The 17,191-nt window shown below is 38.4% G+C and overlaps 1 protein-coding gene across 1 annotated transcript in view; it reads right to left on the reverse strand.

The window, feature by feature from the left end:
- The window catches only part of LOC107703403 (guanine nucleotide-binding protein subunit alpha-12), a 33,690-nt gene extending 22,620 nt beyond the window's left edge, over positions 1-11,070 (reverse strand). The window contains exons 1-2 of the mRNA XM_016506018.1: positions 10,043-11,070; positions 282-497 (exon numbers count right to left, since the gene is read on the reverse strand). Of these exons, the coding sequence (XP_016361504.1) occupies positions 282-497; positions 10,043-10,363 (537 nt within the window). The 5' untranslated portion in view covers positions 10,364-11,070. The remainder of the gene's footprint in view (positions 1-281; positions 498-10,042) is intronic.
- Positions 11,071-17,191: the final 6,121 nt, after the last annotated feature.

The following is a 17,191-nucleotide window of genomic DNA, read 5'->3' on the forward strand; positions in this document are numbered from 1 at the left end:
CCATTTTCCTAAATAATCTCACTAAATAATATCATTATATATTGCAAAGGTTAGTCAGATTGTCTGAAAGTGCTGTCTATTGAAGCTCCACTTTAGTAGGCTATCTATGAACGATCACCACTGTGCCCTTGAGCAGTGCACTTACCCCAGGTAAATAATAGATTATTTGTTTTATGAGAACACACGTTGCCAACTACCCAAAAAGCCATGTGGCTCTTCCTGTGAAGAGTATCCAGATGGCACAGGTTGTCAGGAAATGTATTGTGACATGTTACACTCACCAGCTGAAACTCACTCCGTCGGCCGTAGGCTTCCTGGATGCCACTATCATTCCAGAGTGCCTGCAGGGCTGGGACGTACAGCTGAAAGGTGCAGGGTTCGACAGGCATGCCTGCTTTGTTTTCGAAGGACATAACAAACATGCCATGCTTCTCATTCTCGGAGTTCTGCCAGGGAACGCCAAGTTTGTCTCGGGCATCCACCAGTACCCGCATCCCCTTTGAGAAAAAAAAAAGACAAAGAGAAGGAGAGAGAGATTAATGCCATGTTTGTTTGTCTGGGGCAGTGTTTCCCAACCGGGGTGCCGTGTAAAAAATCTTTTTTTAATATTTTTAAATTGCTAAAATGTTCAAAAAAGCATCTATTATATAATATCCATTTCTGATGTCGCCAATAATTAGAGATGCACAGAAATTTCGGCTGCCGAAAATTAGTTCACCGCTCAGGTTTCACTTTCACGTGGTATGACGCTCTCCGCTCTATGCGTGTGCGCTCCGCTCAGTCGCTCCACTCGTATAACGTTCATGCTCATCGGAACAGCAAAGTCCACTCAAACATTGAGCCGACAGGAAACATCGATGTAGTACAGTATTGTTTCTGCTACTGTGTTGTAACATGGTGTGATATATATGGCCAACTCTGGTAACGCTGCCCTCTCATTCATTGATCTGCTAACCACTATGTTATGCTCACGTGTTCTGATAATAATAGCTTTCTAGGACTAAACATTATTTAGATAATTGGTAAAAAAAAAAAAAAAAAGTTAAATATCTTAACCCTACTGTTAGACCTACCTGAAAAACTAAAAAGCAATTTATTTAATTCGAAGGCCTGTGGTTATTTTTTATTTGTGCTATCATTATTCAGGTGCCGCGACTGAAAAAAGGTTGGGAAACACTGGTCTAGGGTGTATAACTACAGCAGGGTGGGTCTCTGGAGCTGAGCTTCTATAACAGGAAGATGAAGCAATTCTTCTGGAGACAAAATAAAGATAGTAGCAATGTTTTCATGAAACACCCACAACAGTTTAAACCTGCTAAATTTCTGTCTCTGTAAATCTCCCACGTTCAGTTTCAAACAGTTACCTGTTTATGTTAAAAGGGACAAATAATTGAAATAATGATGTACAAGAGTGTGAACCACAGCAATAAGAGGTTAGCCAAACATATAAGAGGCTTAAAATCAACAAAGTCAGAATTTACCAGAATTATTTATTTGTTACATTGGTCTTATACCTTTTGTATATGTTTCAATGAGTGAGTAGGCCTGTGTATTAGGGCTGTCGCGATAACCGCAATATCACAATACTGCGCTATTGACGAGCAAACCGCAGAGGAATGCAAGAACCGCAGCAACCGCGATTTTTGCTTGTTTTCTTTTTTCATTGGGTTATGCCCTTCTCGTTTTACACTTCGTGCATGTGTACTGAATATTAAATAAGTTAGTAATGATAACATAATGTGTACCATGCTGATTTGTACTGAGGCTCCATAGATTTGCACTTAACAAGCCTAAACAGACAACAAATGAGAGAGAGATCAACTGTGCACGTGCGATTACTTGCAAGTCATATATATTTGAGAAAATAGGTAGTCATGTCCAAGGAAAGTCTTAGCATCGACGCATTGGTCAGCTGAGCCTTTTAACGTGGCGCTCAAAGTTATAATGATTTCAACAGCGTTTTTCATTTTGTCTCTCTTTGAATGAATCAGCGTTTTTGAACGTGTAGTAGTTGATGGAACAGTTTAAAGACTCACTCAAAGACAGTCCCTTTCCACCACCTTGTGGCGCAACACTGTAACTGCACTGACTGACAGCCCGTCTAGAAAGCGCGCAGGTGGAAATATCAATAGAAAGTCTCTTGTCCAGTCGGATTCGAGGATCAGAACGAACTGTTATACATATAGGCTAACAATAGCCTAACAATCTTATTGTCAGGTTTATGTTCTGTTATGTGGATCGTTATTTTGTCATTCTCTTCTGTTTACTTCACTTCCTTTTTCAATGCTATTTGGTTTCGGTTTCATTGGTTTCTGAATATGACCTCATTATATCGTAACACATACACACACAGATTATATATATATAGTGTATATATATATATATATGGCGATAATACCGCATACCGCGCTATTGAGCCACTCAAAATTACCGCAAGGGAAATTCCTTCACCACGACAGCCCTACCTGTGTTTACACCAAGAGATATGTTCAGTGCAAAAACTATTGCGATAAACATTTTAATTTGCTGCTAATGCATCTAAGCGCCACCTACTGTCAGAGAATGAATTTGCATTTTCATTCAGCCGTTTCTTACGAATTGGTCTGAACAGACAAAACAAATGCGAAAATTTGACCATATTTTTTAAGTTGATGTAAACAGGTCTTTATTCTAAACAAAAATGTCAGAGAGAAAGTAGAACATTTTGTAAAACTACTACTCTTTTGGTGCAAAAAACTTGCCTAGCATTATAATTATACCTCTGGGTAAAAATTACATACAAAAAAATAAAAAAATTAAGAAAAGTTTAAGATTTAAACTTTAAATTTATACCACTGTTTAAATCATGCTTGTACTGCATTTAGAAGGAAGATCTGATCCCAGAACTGAAACACTCTGAAGCCAAAAATGAAAACATCTCCAGAAAGCTCTGTTGAGAACAGCAATCGCACTGAAACTAAACTTCCGTGATGAGCCTCCTTGCTTCCAAGCATAACATCGAATACACAAAACCCTGAACTGAGCCTCTGACTGTTACCAGGAGGGCTGGGCTCTGTGGAAGAGCAGAAATATCATGAGATGTTTTGTAAAAACAACATAAGGCCATTGACTTTTCTCGATAATAACTGCAGTACTATCAACCAAGGAAAATCCTCCTTTGCAGCACACTTCCTTTTGTTGCAGTGGAATAACATCATGATATTCAGGGTCTCAGAAGGGGGTCCTGGTCCTCTTCTTCTGCTCTTCGGTATGAATCATCGACACTAGCACTCAAAAATGCCCAGAGTAAACATATGCTAGAGTAATTAGAGCAGCCAGCATGCCTTTGTCTCTGAAGAAGATAAAGGGTCCCTCAGGCACAGGTGCTTCGTGGGATTTGACCCATTGACCCGAGTCCGTTTAATGCCATTCCAGCACATCAGGTCAATAGGTTGAGTGTAAAGGCAATGAAAACTCCTAGTCTGTCTGCATGTGTGAGGGATTTGTACATCAGCACGAGACGGTTACATTGCAAAACCAATAAAACAGCGGGGCAGTGACAGGAAATGAATGTGGTACAGTCTGTTAGCCTGGCTGTCTCCATCAAATCCTGAGATTTCCCCACCTCCCAAATCCCAAGATTCCTTGAGCCATCAAACAGTTCACAAATGTAAACAGTTGTTTGTGCTTAAGGCCTCCCTGCTGTTTCTTCTTAATGCGCTTAATAGTGTGCCTTAGTCCAGGATTGTCAGCGTACTTTCCTAGGGGCCAAACTCAGTCACACTTCTGCCTTTATTTTTCTCCGAGAGGCAACCCCCCAAACCCACCCATCCATCTCTGACCTTTCACCCACTTCTGGCCAACACTATCAGGGAAGCGTAGACATATCCTCCTGCCCTCCTTGGCTGGATCCATTGACACCGTCAGGGCGAGAGAAAAGAGAGAGCGGCTAGGCAGCTTTATCACAGTGGAGAGGTCAGTTGCAGGGCTTCCAATCTCTTCCTGAGTCATGGCAAAGTCCCAAAAATAGCTTTGAAATCCACCAAAACCTCACCTCGCCGTGAGCAAGGCTCCTATCGTTTCTGAAATGCCTCCTGAAAAACAAGCCTTAAGTGTTTGTTTTAAATGGCATCTTCTAAAGAGACTTGTTTTGTAAGTCTTTGGCAAAAACCACAGTTTTCCATATCATTTTTAAGTCTACAACAGACAATTCTTGATTTTTCCCTTGTTGTTTGCTGAAAAAGTGGGGATTTCCTGAATGTTCAGTCAACAAAGAGCAAGAATGATATTATTCAGGGATCTTGGTTTCTGCTGAGAGACGCAGCTGACAGCGAATCTAATCCGTCGGCCCTCATCTGACATGCATTAGACAGGCTCTGCGTGTCAAGCGCAATAATCACTCCAGTGGTGGTAATGGCAGTGCTGTGAATTCGCAGCATAAGCAGATGTGGGGAGTGGACCAGGCAGCCGCTCACGGCTTCCCCACCGCTGAGCAACCACAGCTAAATCAGCAACAACTCCTTAGCCATAAACAAGCCGCCTGTGAAGGAGCCTCCCAAGACTCCGGTCACAGAGGAACTCTCAGATTTATCACACAGGAAGATGGGCTTGATATATGCTTGCTCCCTGTGTCACCCTTCAGCTACTTCCTGTATCCTATCCTCCCCCGCAAGGATCTTTTGAGCAGGATGCATGCATTTAAACCTTTCGGTGTGGTACAACTTTTTGGTAACTTGCTCCTCCATACACGCTTTCCTTGGGATGATGGAGCAAAAACACATTCTGGGCAGTTACTGAATACCACAACTATTTTCTAAAGGATGTAGTAAACAGAGGAAATGCTCAACTGAAAATGGTGTCCCGTTGCACAACAGATCAAGAGCGTTGCAATAGGGAAACTGACTCTTGAAGGGTCAGAGTGATGAGTGAGGGGTACGAGGGGCCAAACGGAGGTGAGATCTTATCGTGTCCCGACAAGCAGTGTCAGTATCAGGTCAGTCTTTAGATCACTCTCCTATCAAAGATAGGACCATTAAAGAGTTAACAGAAATGACTAGATAGCTAGCTACTGATCTAGGAAGTAATAAATTCCCAGACATAGGCTAAATTACTCAGCCTACTCAATGTGGGTTTACAACAACAAGGCAGGAAAGACTGATTGTGTGGTGTATCAAATCATTTATTTGGACATTGAAGACTGTACACACAACACCTTTAGCCTTTTTAATGCATCCTTTTAGTATATCAAATGACATTGGGTGGGACTTGATTTTATCTATCTGGTTTTGATTGGATCATCAAACCATCAAACAAGTGATATAGAATTGAATTCAATTTAGATTTTATCTAACAAGGTTGTCTTTAAAAACAAATATTGGTTGTAAAAACATTTTACACCCTTTCCAGACAGACCACCTCTGGGCAAATGGTGCTGCAACATTAAAAAAAGGCATTACTGGAAGGATCTGGAAGAAGTTGAGAGGACTATCTCCTGGACCTTTGCCACTGTAAAGTGGCTTAAATGAAGATAACGTTATCTTTAAAACAGCCAATAATTTGATCAGCACGTAGGCTGAGATTCGCTCATGCGACTGTTAACCTCTGGGATTGTTTGTTCAAGTTTTTTCCACCCTGAGGAAAAGTCTGGACTGGGGTTGCTCCAAATTGGTATCAGTGAAACAAATATCACCAACACTGTCATAATCCTAGAGCCTTCAGAGGGATGGGCTGAACAGCAGGGTGATGACAAACGGTCAGAGGGGGGATGATGGCACGACTGAATCGCCATTGTTTGCAGCATTCGCTGTCTGTGCACTGAGGAGAGTCATTTCCTCTGGTTCTGTGGACTGTGCGATACTGCAAGCCCGCAGAGACCACCATTGTGGAGCTATTCCAATCTGACCTTGACTTTATCGCCAACAAACAAGGTCTCCAGTCCAGTTCTCAAGCCACTTCACACATCTTTAGACTGTGAAATTAAGTATTATCACATGCTTTCCTTTTACTGGCCACTGTCCTACTGTTTGAACTGAATTACATGAATTGCAAACAATTTTACAAAAGTATTAACACCAGTGTGGAACTTTTATACTTCCTAAAAAAATAAAAAATAAAAGAAAGCTAGGAAACCTACATTAAACTTTCACAAAACTTTGAAATTAAAAAAGTATCATACTTCTGACTCAACATTAACAAACAAAGCTTTGTAGCTTTTAGTTGAAATTTGTCATCTATATGCTAGTAAAAATGCAGCAAAGCAATAAAATGTCATCAAAATACGCATTCTGGCAAAATGGACAAAAAAAGTACCACATGGGCATATGAAAGCTTTAGCTCAATAAAAGCACTGTAAAAACTGAAACTCCGCAGTTGTTAACTCTGGATGGTTATTTCTAACTGACCTGATCCTGACCTGACTTGTTGTTGTAACCTAATGCAAGTTGATTAGCCGTGTTAAATAATATTTTGACTTGAATAAAAGCAGTTAATTTAGATGTCATTGTAACACATGAAACACGGTTTTGTTAATAAAAAGTGTAAAGCTTTAACAACACAGAATATGAATGACTTTTAGACTTGTAAAACCTTGACAGCCAATCAGAATCCACCTCGAATTTAAAGAGCTAATATAATTATAGTAGTTTCTAGTGTACTATAAATTATCTTTTTGTCATTTGGCCTTTATTTATGTTACTTTTTGCTTCCTAAACCCCCCAAAAAGTTTCTCAAATCTAATAAAGGTGTTTCATAACCTTTTCATAACCTTGAGATGTTTTTAACAACTACAGTTAATAAAAGCAAGTGTGGTGGCTTGTGACAAGAAGCCATGGTAACCACACAGAAACACAAAACTTTAGGCACATTCTTCACGGCCATTTGCTCTTTTCACGTGACTGGCAGGGCAGCGAGTGGGCCATGTAATTAGCACCAACACATATATTTAGGGCATTTAGTGCAGTTAGTCACAAAACTGACTTCAATTCTCGTATACACATAGATGCTCCAAAACACAGGTCTCAGCATTTGCCTCTGGAGCTAATGAAAGAGATCAGAGCTACATTATAATGTTTTCCTCAGCTCACTATAGTCACTTTGTGGTGAAGGGGTCTTATTGAAAATAAACTGAGATGACATCATCAACACAAAGAAAGCTCAGTTCTGCTGCTTTGCTCCCCGGGTGGGTTAGAAGAGGATCTGATCGCAATCGGTCCCAGTGGAAACAAAGTGAATCTTTTAGCTCTGCCTCAGTCTTGTCCCTGTACGACATGGGCTCCTGGAGTCACTCTTGTCCTGAAAACTATGGACAAAAGCTTACACATTTCTCTGGCTGTGGGAAGGACGCATGATGTGATGTCTGGCAGTTTGGCTAAATGTTTGGTGGTGGACAAACACCATGGAGATGGAACACGTGGACCTCTGCTCTGACATCCTGAGAAACATAACCTTTTCCATATAAAGCTAAACTCTTCCACTGAGCCAAACCTCTGATCTGGCAGCACTGCTTTTGACCAAACTGTGGGTAAGATAACAAGACCAAGGAATATTTATCATTTTAGTTTCCCACTGAATAAATGAACATCATAGTTTGCTAGAATACAGACATATTTATGTCCAATAGAGAAGAAAAGCATTTATTATATATGGAACAATGTCAAAAATCTAGTTTAAAACACATGCACCAGGTTCCTAGAACTGTTATCTTTGTATTCAAGTTGGTTTGAAAAACTTTTTTTCAAAACATTTGGTAACACTTTCGATTATGGAACACACATTCACTATTAATGAAGAGTTTTCCCTCAATAAACTTCTAATTTGCTGCTTATTAATAGTAAGTAAGGAAGTTGTTGTATTTGGTCTAGAATTTGGTCATGCATTATTATGTGCTTCATAAGTACTAATAAACAGCAAAAAATTAAAAAAAGGTAATATGCATGTGTTAACAAGCAACTAGTTAATAGTGAATAGTGTTCCCTAATCTAAAGTGTTACCAAAAGTTTAAATTTAATGACTGAGAAAAATGTCAATACATAATTCAATACATAAATCATTCGGCACCTTAAGTGTACTGAATGATTATTGACAAAAATGCATTTATTTATGTTTTTTATTTGTGTAGAGCATGTTAATTTTACTTCTTGTGACAAAAGTGCATGTGGCAGCAGGAAACGGGCACGTTTACTTTAATAAGAAATTATTAAATAAGACATAATCAGCATTATATCACTGATCCATATAATTACATCTCATCTAACATGAAATCAGAGTACCATAAAGATGACAAGTGACAAGACGATGCACAATACACTGATTTTTTTAACAAAGCTCTCTTATAAATAAACACCACAGAAAAGCTCTGACTCAGCCAACTAGTGCTTGTTAAGCACATAGACGTATTGAACAACATGAAAAGAATGTTAGATCTTCTCTATCCCTATTGTAACATAGATGCAGGCTGTAATTAGAGTCTTCTGCCATCAGCAGCTAATATGATCACATCAGATGCCATCAGTAAACTTCCCAAGCCAAATGTAAAACCAAATAAGAGATAAAGAGAGGAAGACACAAGTGTAGAAAGTACGCAGATAGGGGAAAAATCAGGACATATTGAGACATCCTCAGACACGTGAGCTCAGAAAGCACATGAGCTGATCACAATGATAAGTCAGACACAATCTCTCCGTTCATAACAGAGCCAGGGATGAACCTAGACCAAACAAAGTGACTCAATGTACTGCTAATTGTAAGGACAGCTAAGTTTAGTCTTGTGGTAATTACCAGAGAACATCTGCCAGCCTGCAAATGTTAAGATGCTGATTTGTGATTACTGGGTTATAAAAAAGTTGCTTCTACCAGAAAGGCCAAACATTGTTCCTCATGTTCCTCTGTAACTCCAACAGCCCCAGGCCCGATATCTCATCTTACACACACATTCTGGGATGCATTTTCACTCCTTTCCTGTTAACTCCGAGCTGTGAGTCAAGCCACTGTTATTAAACACAGACACCTTAAATAGACATGCTTACAGGGAAATGACCCAAGAATAATCCCTTGGGATTCTGATTTGCGGTAGAGCAGATGCCTAAAGCAACCATCACATGACTAACAGCAAAATGAATTAGTCAGATAGAGAAAAAGTGAACATTTTCACATGGATTGGGTATCCAAAACCTTTGTATAACCAACTAACCTGGATATTTGCACTCATCTAATATGTAGCTAAAGAAAGGGTTGATAGTAGCTCATGTGAGTCAGCATGTTTGACAGATGGTTCATGTACATGTGATGAGAGTTCATGTGAGCACTTTCTGATCGCTGAAGCACAGACTTTGGGGAAGTATTAATTATGCTGAATGCAAAAAAAAAATGCATCTGTTTCTCATTTCTGTAGAGAATGTTTGTTCTACTTATTGCAACAAAACTGTATGTCACAGCAGGAAACAGGCATGTTTGGGCAAGGAAACATGGCCTTGGTGACCTTAGAATAACTAAACAACCTGACACCACATAATTTTAGGATGTTTTGATGCAACACAACATAATTATTTTATTAAGATTATGAATTATCTACTTTTCTATCTATCCACACTTACAGTCACCCATCTATGTTTTTAATTTAATTTCTTATGATGAAATATATAAACTACATACAAATTTATAGGTGGCATTTCAAATCTATCTATCTATCTATCTATCTATCAATTTGCCTGCCTGCCTACTACCTACCTTTTTAATTAATTTCTTAAATATAATTAAATATATGATGAAAATTTCTATAGAGATATATAGAGATTTCTATAGAGATTTCAAATCTGTCAGTCTGTGTTTTTAATTTATTTCTTAAATATATAAACCAAATACAAATTTCTAAGGGTGGCATTTTAGACGAATCTATCTATCTATCTATATAACTTTAATAAATAATATTTTCTCCATCTAGTCAAATTCAAGCTGAATTTTATGAAACGCAGCAAATTCACAAAACTGTTGACAAACAAAACAGACCATTATGACGTCAGAAACAACAAAACCTCGCAAACTCACGTCACGCGCGTGAGGCCGTTACCTTGATGACGTTCTCAAAGATCGTATCCCTGAAGTCGAGCAGCGCTTTCTTGTCAAACTCTTTCCCGTGGATGATCCTCATCTGTTTGAGGAAGGTGGATTTGCCGCTCTCTCCGGCGCCCAGCAGCAGCATCTTCACCAGACGCCGCACCGAGCGTCTCTCGCGCGCGAGCGTGGCGTCGATCTCGCGACTGCGCCGCTTCGCCTCGCGCTCTCGGTTCGCGTCGCGCTCACGGTCTCGTGCTTTCCCGTTGCTCCGGTCATCGTGAGCGGCCTCAGCGGGCAGCAGACACCGGCTCAGGGTGCGCACCACGCCGGCCATCCTTTCCAACTTGAACGCGGTTAGTTACCACCTGATGTATTCATTAAAGTGCCAAAGAACTTTACTTTATGTTTTATACAAAATCTACATGGAATAGACCCAGCTGGCGCCGGCAAACATCTGCTGTGAATATTCACCGGTTAAAACAAACTAAAAGAAAAAAGCTGAAGCACAATAGACATTTTCCTCCATTATAAAGACATCTGTAAAGGCGTTTACACTGAAGAGGTCCTTCCCCAGCAAAGCGACCACTGCTGTCCGTTAAAGCTATGAAGAAAGGCAGCTGCCTACTAAACAAATCCGTTGTTCGTGGTAATGAAAAAGACACCAAGCGCTAAATGTGCTCAGGAGATGTTATTTAGCTGGAAACCGTATTCCTTTATATACTGGCAGCGATGCAAGTTCCCAAAGTTCATTCTGGAGGAGCGCGAGCGACTTTCTGATGTTTCCTCGCGGCTCTCTGGGAAGTTTGTTTGCTGGACTGACGCCCCTCCTGCTGTTGGGCTCTTGGCCGGTAGGGGTCCGAGCGAGAGGGGCGTTTGTACTGACATAAGGGGGATTCCAGCCAGTGTCAGAAATGTCATAGTTTCACAGTGGCCCCTTGCTGTCTATCATGCACTGCCGTCTGTGTGGCAGAATTAAAACTTTACATGAAAGCTGGCAAAAGGCACGAGAAAAAGGTGTGATGCAAACATGAAACATTTGGATCAGTGACAAATAAGGGATAATAAAAGGAAATCTCCAAACATTCATTTTGCCATTCATTTATATATAGGCTATTTATATATGAAGAGTTCGTTTGCAAAAACAGATAACTCCGTTTTTAACAATTTTCAAAAATCATGTTTTTTCATTGTTGCATTACAATTAATCTCAATCAAACTGCAGTTGGGTTATTTTGATTAAGTAAAAAAAAAAAAAAAAAATACAGCTAACTAACACAATAAAACACAGTAAAAACATGATAACATAATAAAAAACAGAATATCTGTTTTTGCAAATAAACTCTTCATATATATACAGTATGTGACCCTGGACCAGCAATGTAGCAATAGCCAAAAATACATTGTGTGGGTCAAAATGATCGATTTTTCTTTTATTTAAAAAATCATTAGGATATTAAGTAAAGATCATGTTCCATGAATATTTTGTAAATTTCCTACTGTAAATATATCAAAACTTAATTTTTGATTAGTAATATGCATTGCTAAGAACTTCATTTGGACAACTTTAAAGGCGATTTTCTCAATATTTAGATTTTTTTTGCACCCTCAGATTCCAGATTTTCACATAGTTGTATCTCAGCCAAATACTGTCCTACTCCTATCCTAACAAACCACACAACAATGGAAAGCTTATTTATTCAGCTTTATAAATCTCACTTTCAAAAACCTGACCCTAATGAGTGGTTTTGTGGTCCAGGGTCACATATATAATATAATAATAATATAGTATTCTTACTGTCTCATTGTACTGTATTCAGACTTATGTGCCCTCTAGAAGCTTGCGTTCTACAAGTGAACGGCGCTTTATTGTGCCATCCCAAAGAGGCACAAAATCACTTTCACGGACTTAAATTAAATATTCCCTCCTGGTGGAATGACCTGCCCAACTCAGTCCTTAGCCATCTTCAAGAATCGGCTAAAAACACATCTCTTCCATCTTTATTTGACCCTCTATCTCTAGCACTCTCTATTCTAATTCTATTCTTTATAAAAAAAAACTTGCCCTCTATTCATTTACTAACTGCTTGTTTTCTTAAAAAAAAAAACGAACACTATCTTCTCTAATCTTTTTGTATTCTATTTGCTTTCTTTTTATTTATTATTAACAAAAGCAAAAAAGGCCTCTAACACTAGCTTGCTCTATTCTTTTTTTATTCTATCTGTTTTCTTTTTATTTATTATATGATTTACAAAAAACCTTGCAACGTGTACTACGTTAAGCTAACTGAGACTTGTTAAAGCACTTGCGTATCATTGCTCTTTCGTTGATTTTGATTGCTTCCATTGTCCTCATTTGTAAGTCGCTTTGGATAAAAGCGTCTGCTAAATGACTAAATGTAAATGTAAACATAAGAAACATGAATACATCTTTATATTTTATATATATATATATATAAGAAACTTGAATACATCCAAAGGGCTAGGTGCATGTGTTTTAAAAATAGATTTATAAAAACTGAGACTGAATAAATCCAGAAAAACTGTGGCAATGTCTCCAAGATGCTTCAAGAGACCTACCTGCAAAGCTACAGTACTGTTAAAAGATTTAGGCACTTGTGTAAAAATTGTAAAGTGAGGATGCTTTCAAAAGCAGGTAGGTTTCTTGAAGCATCTTGGAGACGTTGTCACAGTTCTTCTGGATTGAGTCTGTCTCAGGTTGTTCTGTTTCTTCATGTGTTCCAGACAGACTGGATGATGATCAGATCAGATCAGATCTCTGTGTGAAGCACTGGCTGTTGTCAGACTCCTTGTGCAAACAAAAATCTCACTGGATTATTACAATTAATGGCAAAATGAATGTTTGGGAATGTAAACTGATATTTCCTACTGACACACTACAGCAAAATATTTTTGGGTGAAAATGCTGGATACTACTAGATAAATACAAATTTTATTTTAATTAATATATTCATATTATTCTAAGAATTTTTGATGGATGTATGTATCAGTGTTTTCTGCACCGCTTTACTTCTGTGAAACTCACCTCCTTTATTCTGCACCGAGGCGAAATAAATCATATTTTACCTGAGCCGTGAATTTGAGCTTGCAGTCTGTACTGAATGTGACCCAATAGATTCAAAAGAGTCTACTGCGAATAATGTGAAGAAATGTCTTTTTGTTGCATTACACTTGTGGGCTGCACAGAAAAAACAAAAACAACTCTACCCGTGTAGTCTGCACAAACAACTCTTATGAGCCAGCTCGTTTTAGTGGCTCAAATCATAAGATGCAGCAGATGTAGCTGATTCTCAGAACAAATGAATTCTAAGCTGATTTATTTAATGAATGGTTCATAAAGACAAGATCTGCTTGAATGAGCCTGAAACACTGCTCTGTATATTTACAGCATTAGCAGTGAGGGTTTCTTTCATACAGTATGTAAAAAATGGACATTATATATACAGAAATGAATAGAAATTAAATGGAACCAAAATGTAAATCGAGAGCTTGTGAATTAAAATTGAATCAGGAAACCTGTATGGATAGCCAGCCCTAGTCAACAACACCAAAATGGCTTTTTTTTTTTCAAATGTTAATAATATATTTAAACAAAATTAATTCATTGCATAAATATCGGAAATAATGTTATAAAATATAATGCAACACTTGTGCCTTTTGACAAAAATTCAGCCTACTAATCTAAAAATGTTTGCAATCTCCAGAAAATTTGTTAACCATAGAAGAGCTATATGCAAGTCATTTTTGGAAGTAGTTTTAAGATGCTGTTCTCTCTCATGAGTCATATTCATAGTCTAATAAAAATCATTTTTGAGCATGTCTCCAAAGTGAGCTGTAATGTTGACCATGACCAGCCAAATACCACTTTATTTTAGTAACCCCCTATATTGTAGTCACTTTTTTTAATAATGCCTGACAAATATGGCTTGCCTTTCACAATTTTGATGGCAATTTGATGTTTTTCTATAAGGCTGGCGGTAATATATTCCATCACTGTTTGTGACAAATTGGATTTAGTTTGATAGCAAGTTGGCAAAGTCACATAGTATTTAGATTTAGATTCTTTGTTCAAAAGTTGTAAAATGCTACTGAGATTTCAAATCAAATTAGAAATTAGAATTCAAATTAGAAATACATATATATAGTTTATTTTGCATGAGATTTAGATCTGGAAAATGCTCTTCCTGTGCTCTCCTGCTTGCATTATAATAAAAAATAACTGTATTCAGCAGAGGGCAGTGTTAACCTGCGCTTACATTCATACATTTCATTTGAATCATAGTTTCTCATCCACATACGTCATTTATTTATTGTAAAATGACCTCTGTTAGATACATAAGTGTCAAACAAAAAGAGAAAAGAAAAAAAGAAGAAAAGAAAAGAAAACCCACAGGTAAAGAAACCATATAAAGAGCATATTCCTAATCAAAACATCATTTGTCAAAGATAATTACTATGATTTTACACTATTTTCTACACTAATAAGACACTCTCCTTGTGTGGCAAAACATAATTACAACAATATAATATGATATTTCATATTTAAACATTTTCCCAGCACAGCACCACAAAGAAATTTCCTTACTAAAACCACAGGTGCAGAAAAGTAGAGCAGGCTAATTTTGTGCCACTGACCACCTACATATGAAAAACAGGACTTCCAACATTAGCATATAAATAGTGACAATTTTTTCATTCCTCCTCCAAGTAGATTATTCAATGTCATTCACATCATAGGAAAAACAGTCTCTGATTACTGTGGTTGTGATTCAGAGTTCTTAAACCTATTTGTTGAGTTGATGTGCACAAGGAAAACATTTAATGGAAAAGCTTTCAAGTTGATTTTCAAGCAGGAGGTTAATTGGACTGGGTTTTTGGGGGAAAGATGAAATCAACATGCACACAAAACACAGCTGAAGAGGCTTTCAGAGAGCAACACAGCCATGATTACACATTTTGATCACCAAATCAGAAAGAAACACAAAAATATACAAGTATCCATTCTTCTCATTGGGCAAATTGCTCTTGATAGCATTCTTGGAGAGTGTTGAAGCAAGCTAATGCTGAAATAACCAGCACTGCCATCCATGTTTCCCACTATGCTTTGAAGCAAAGGCAGCAATGGAGCACCAAGTGCTATAACTTTGGGAAATCATAGGACTGTTTATTTGTTATGGTGAGAGTTGTATTTAATTTACCATGTAAGATGCATTGGAGCTTTTCTAAACAATGTTTGCATGCTATATAAAAACAGTATTTAGAACTATATATATATAAATGTGATTTTATACAACAGTTCAGTAGCCTAAATAAGAAGTTAATATTGTGCTACATTTTAAACACCATATTGTGTGTTTTTGCCAACGAAAATATTACCTAAAAAGCCACAGCAGAACTGTTCTGCGTCTCCGAGCAACACAGCGGTGTTTAGTTTCTGAATGAATCTGTGTTTTGAACGAATCGGGTGAATCGATTATTCAAAGGCCCATTCATAGAAAGCAAAGTCCCTTTAAGGCAAGTCATGTCACTCGGCGGCCATTTTTGAAACGCCTCTCGGGCATGCAAGTGCAGCTCCTATCTCTTTGAATGGGGAAAAATCTAATTCTCCAAAACTGTTCGCCAAACTTAAATTTCATATTGGAAATCACAAATGAAATCTGACAACTGTCTTATAAATGTTTATTTTGCTCAAATAGGATTAAAAAAAGCTTATTTTTCAGGCTAGACCAGCCAATGCACATGTGCAGTCCTAGGCGCACGTCTCAGAACGCTAACTGTTTCTATAGTAACCGGGATTTAAAGGTGCGTTCACGCCATATCGGAATTCCCGTAATTACGAGATTCCAACTTGTAAAAAGCGTTCACGTCCTCGTAGAACTCGTAATTACAACTTGTGAACTGGGAGTTTTCGGAGAGCTACGACTTGTACCACGTGACCGCTGTACCACCTGACCACCGCAGGCTCTGTTTAGGCGTTAATAGTATTGCCATAGAAAAGCATAATTCCGAGTCCGAGGACGTGAACAGTGCTGTCATCTCGAAATTACGGTAATTACGATATGGCGTGAACACAGCATAAGTAACGGCAGCTGCAGTGATGCGCTGACTTTACCGATTAGGGATTGGCTCTTTTGCTTAGAAGGCGGGGCTTCGTTCGATAGAGCGGCCATATTGAGCGTTGCATTTTTTTCCCATTCAAAACTATACAAGTGACACGTCTTGGGTATTGTATATAGGGTGCGTCTCAATCAGCTCCCTTGTTCAGTAGTAAGGGCACTGATCAGGAAGTCGGCCATTTAAAGTGGTGTCTCAATTGCGAAATCCTTCCAGTGCACTGGAACGTTCGCTCCCTGAAAAATCCCTCAATGCACCGCAAAAACTAGGGAGCATCGGCACTCACTATGCTCCCTTACCGGAAATAATGTCACATTTCTGAAGCGTGAAACATAAGGTGCACTCACGCCATATCGGAATTTCCGTAATTACGAGATTCCAACTTGTAAAAAGCCTTTACGTCCTCGTAGAACTCGTAATTACAACTTGTGAACTGGGAGTTTTCTGAGAGCTACGACTTGTACCACGTGACCACTATACCACCTGACCACCGCAGGCTCTGTTTAGGCGTTTATAGTGTTGCCATATTAGAAAAGCATAATTCCGAGTCCGAGAACGTGAACAGCTCCGAGTAGAACGTCACGTGCTGTCATCTCAAACTTACAGTAATTACGATATGGCGTGAACGCAGCAATAAACCACACAAGTCAACGCGATAAATATAATGACACGCGATTTGAAAAGATGGACTGTTTTTTAGTATATTTCAACATAAACACACATCGCTAGACAGGTAATGAACACATCTAATTATCATTTATAATTAATATTATATTCGGCTGAAATGTTGTAAGAACATGTAACAGAACGATGTGTTTAAAGAGAATAAAAAATAATAATGGTCCTGCCTGTTGTTTATTAATTCCAGTGATGACGTTCTACTATGTTGTCCATTGACGTTGTATGTAATAATGTCACTGGAAATCGAGTGATCACTGTCCCAACGTGCAGTGAGTCAGGGAACTTACCAGTGACCGAATTCGTGTACATGATCTACTGATTCAAGAGCTCGGGATATAACAGTATATAT

The sequence above is a fragment of the Sinocyclocheilus anshuiensis genome, unplaced genomic scaffold, assembly GCF_001515605.1.
Source record: "Sinocyclocheilus anshuiensis isolate Anshui unplaced genomic scaffold, SAMN03320099.WGS_v1.1 scaffold58, whole genome shotgun sequence".
Lineage (NCBI taxonomy): Eukaryota > Metazoa > Chordata > Actinopteri > Cypriniformes > Cyprinidae > Sinocyclocheilus > Sinocyclocheilus anshuiensis.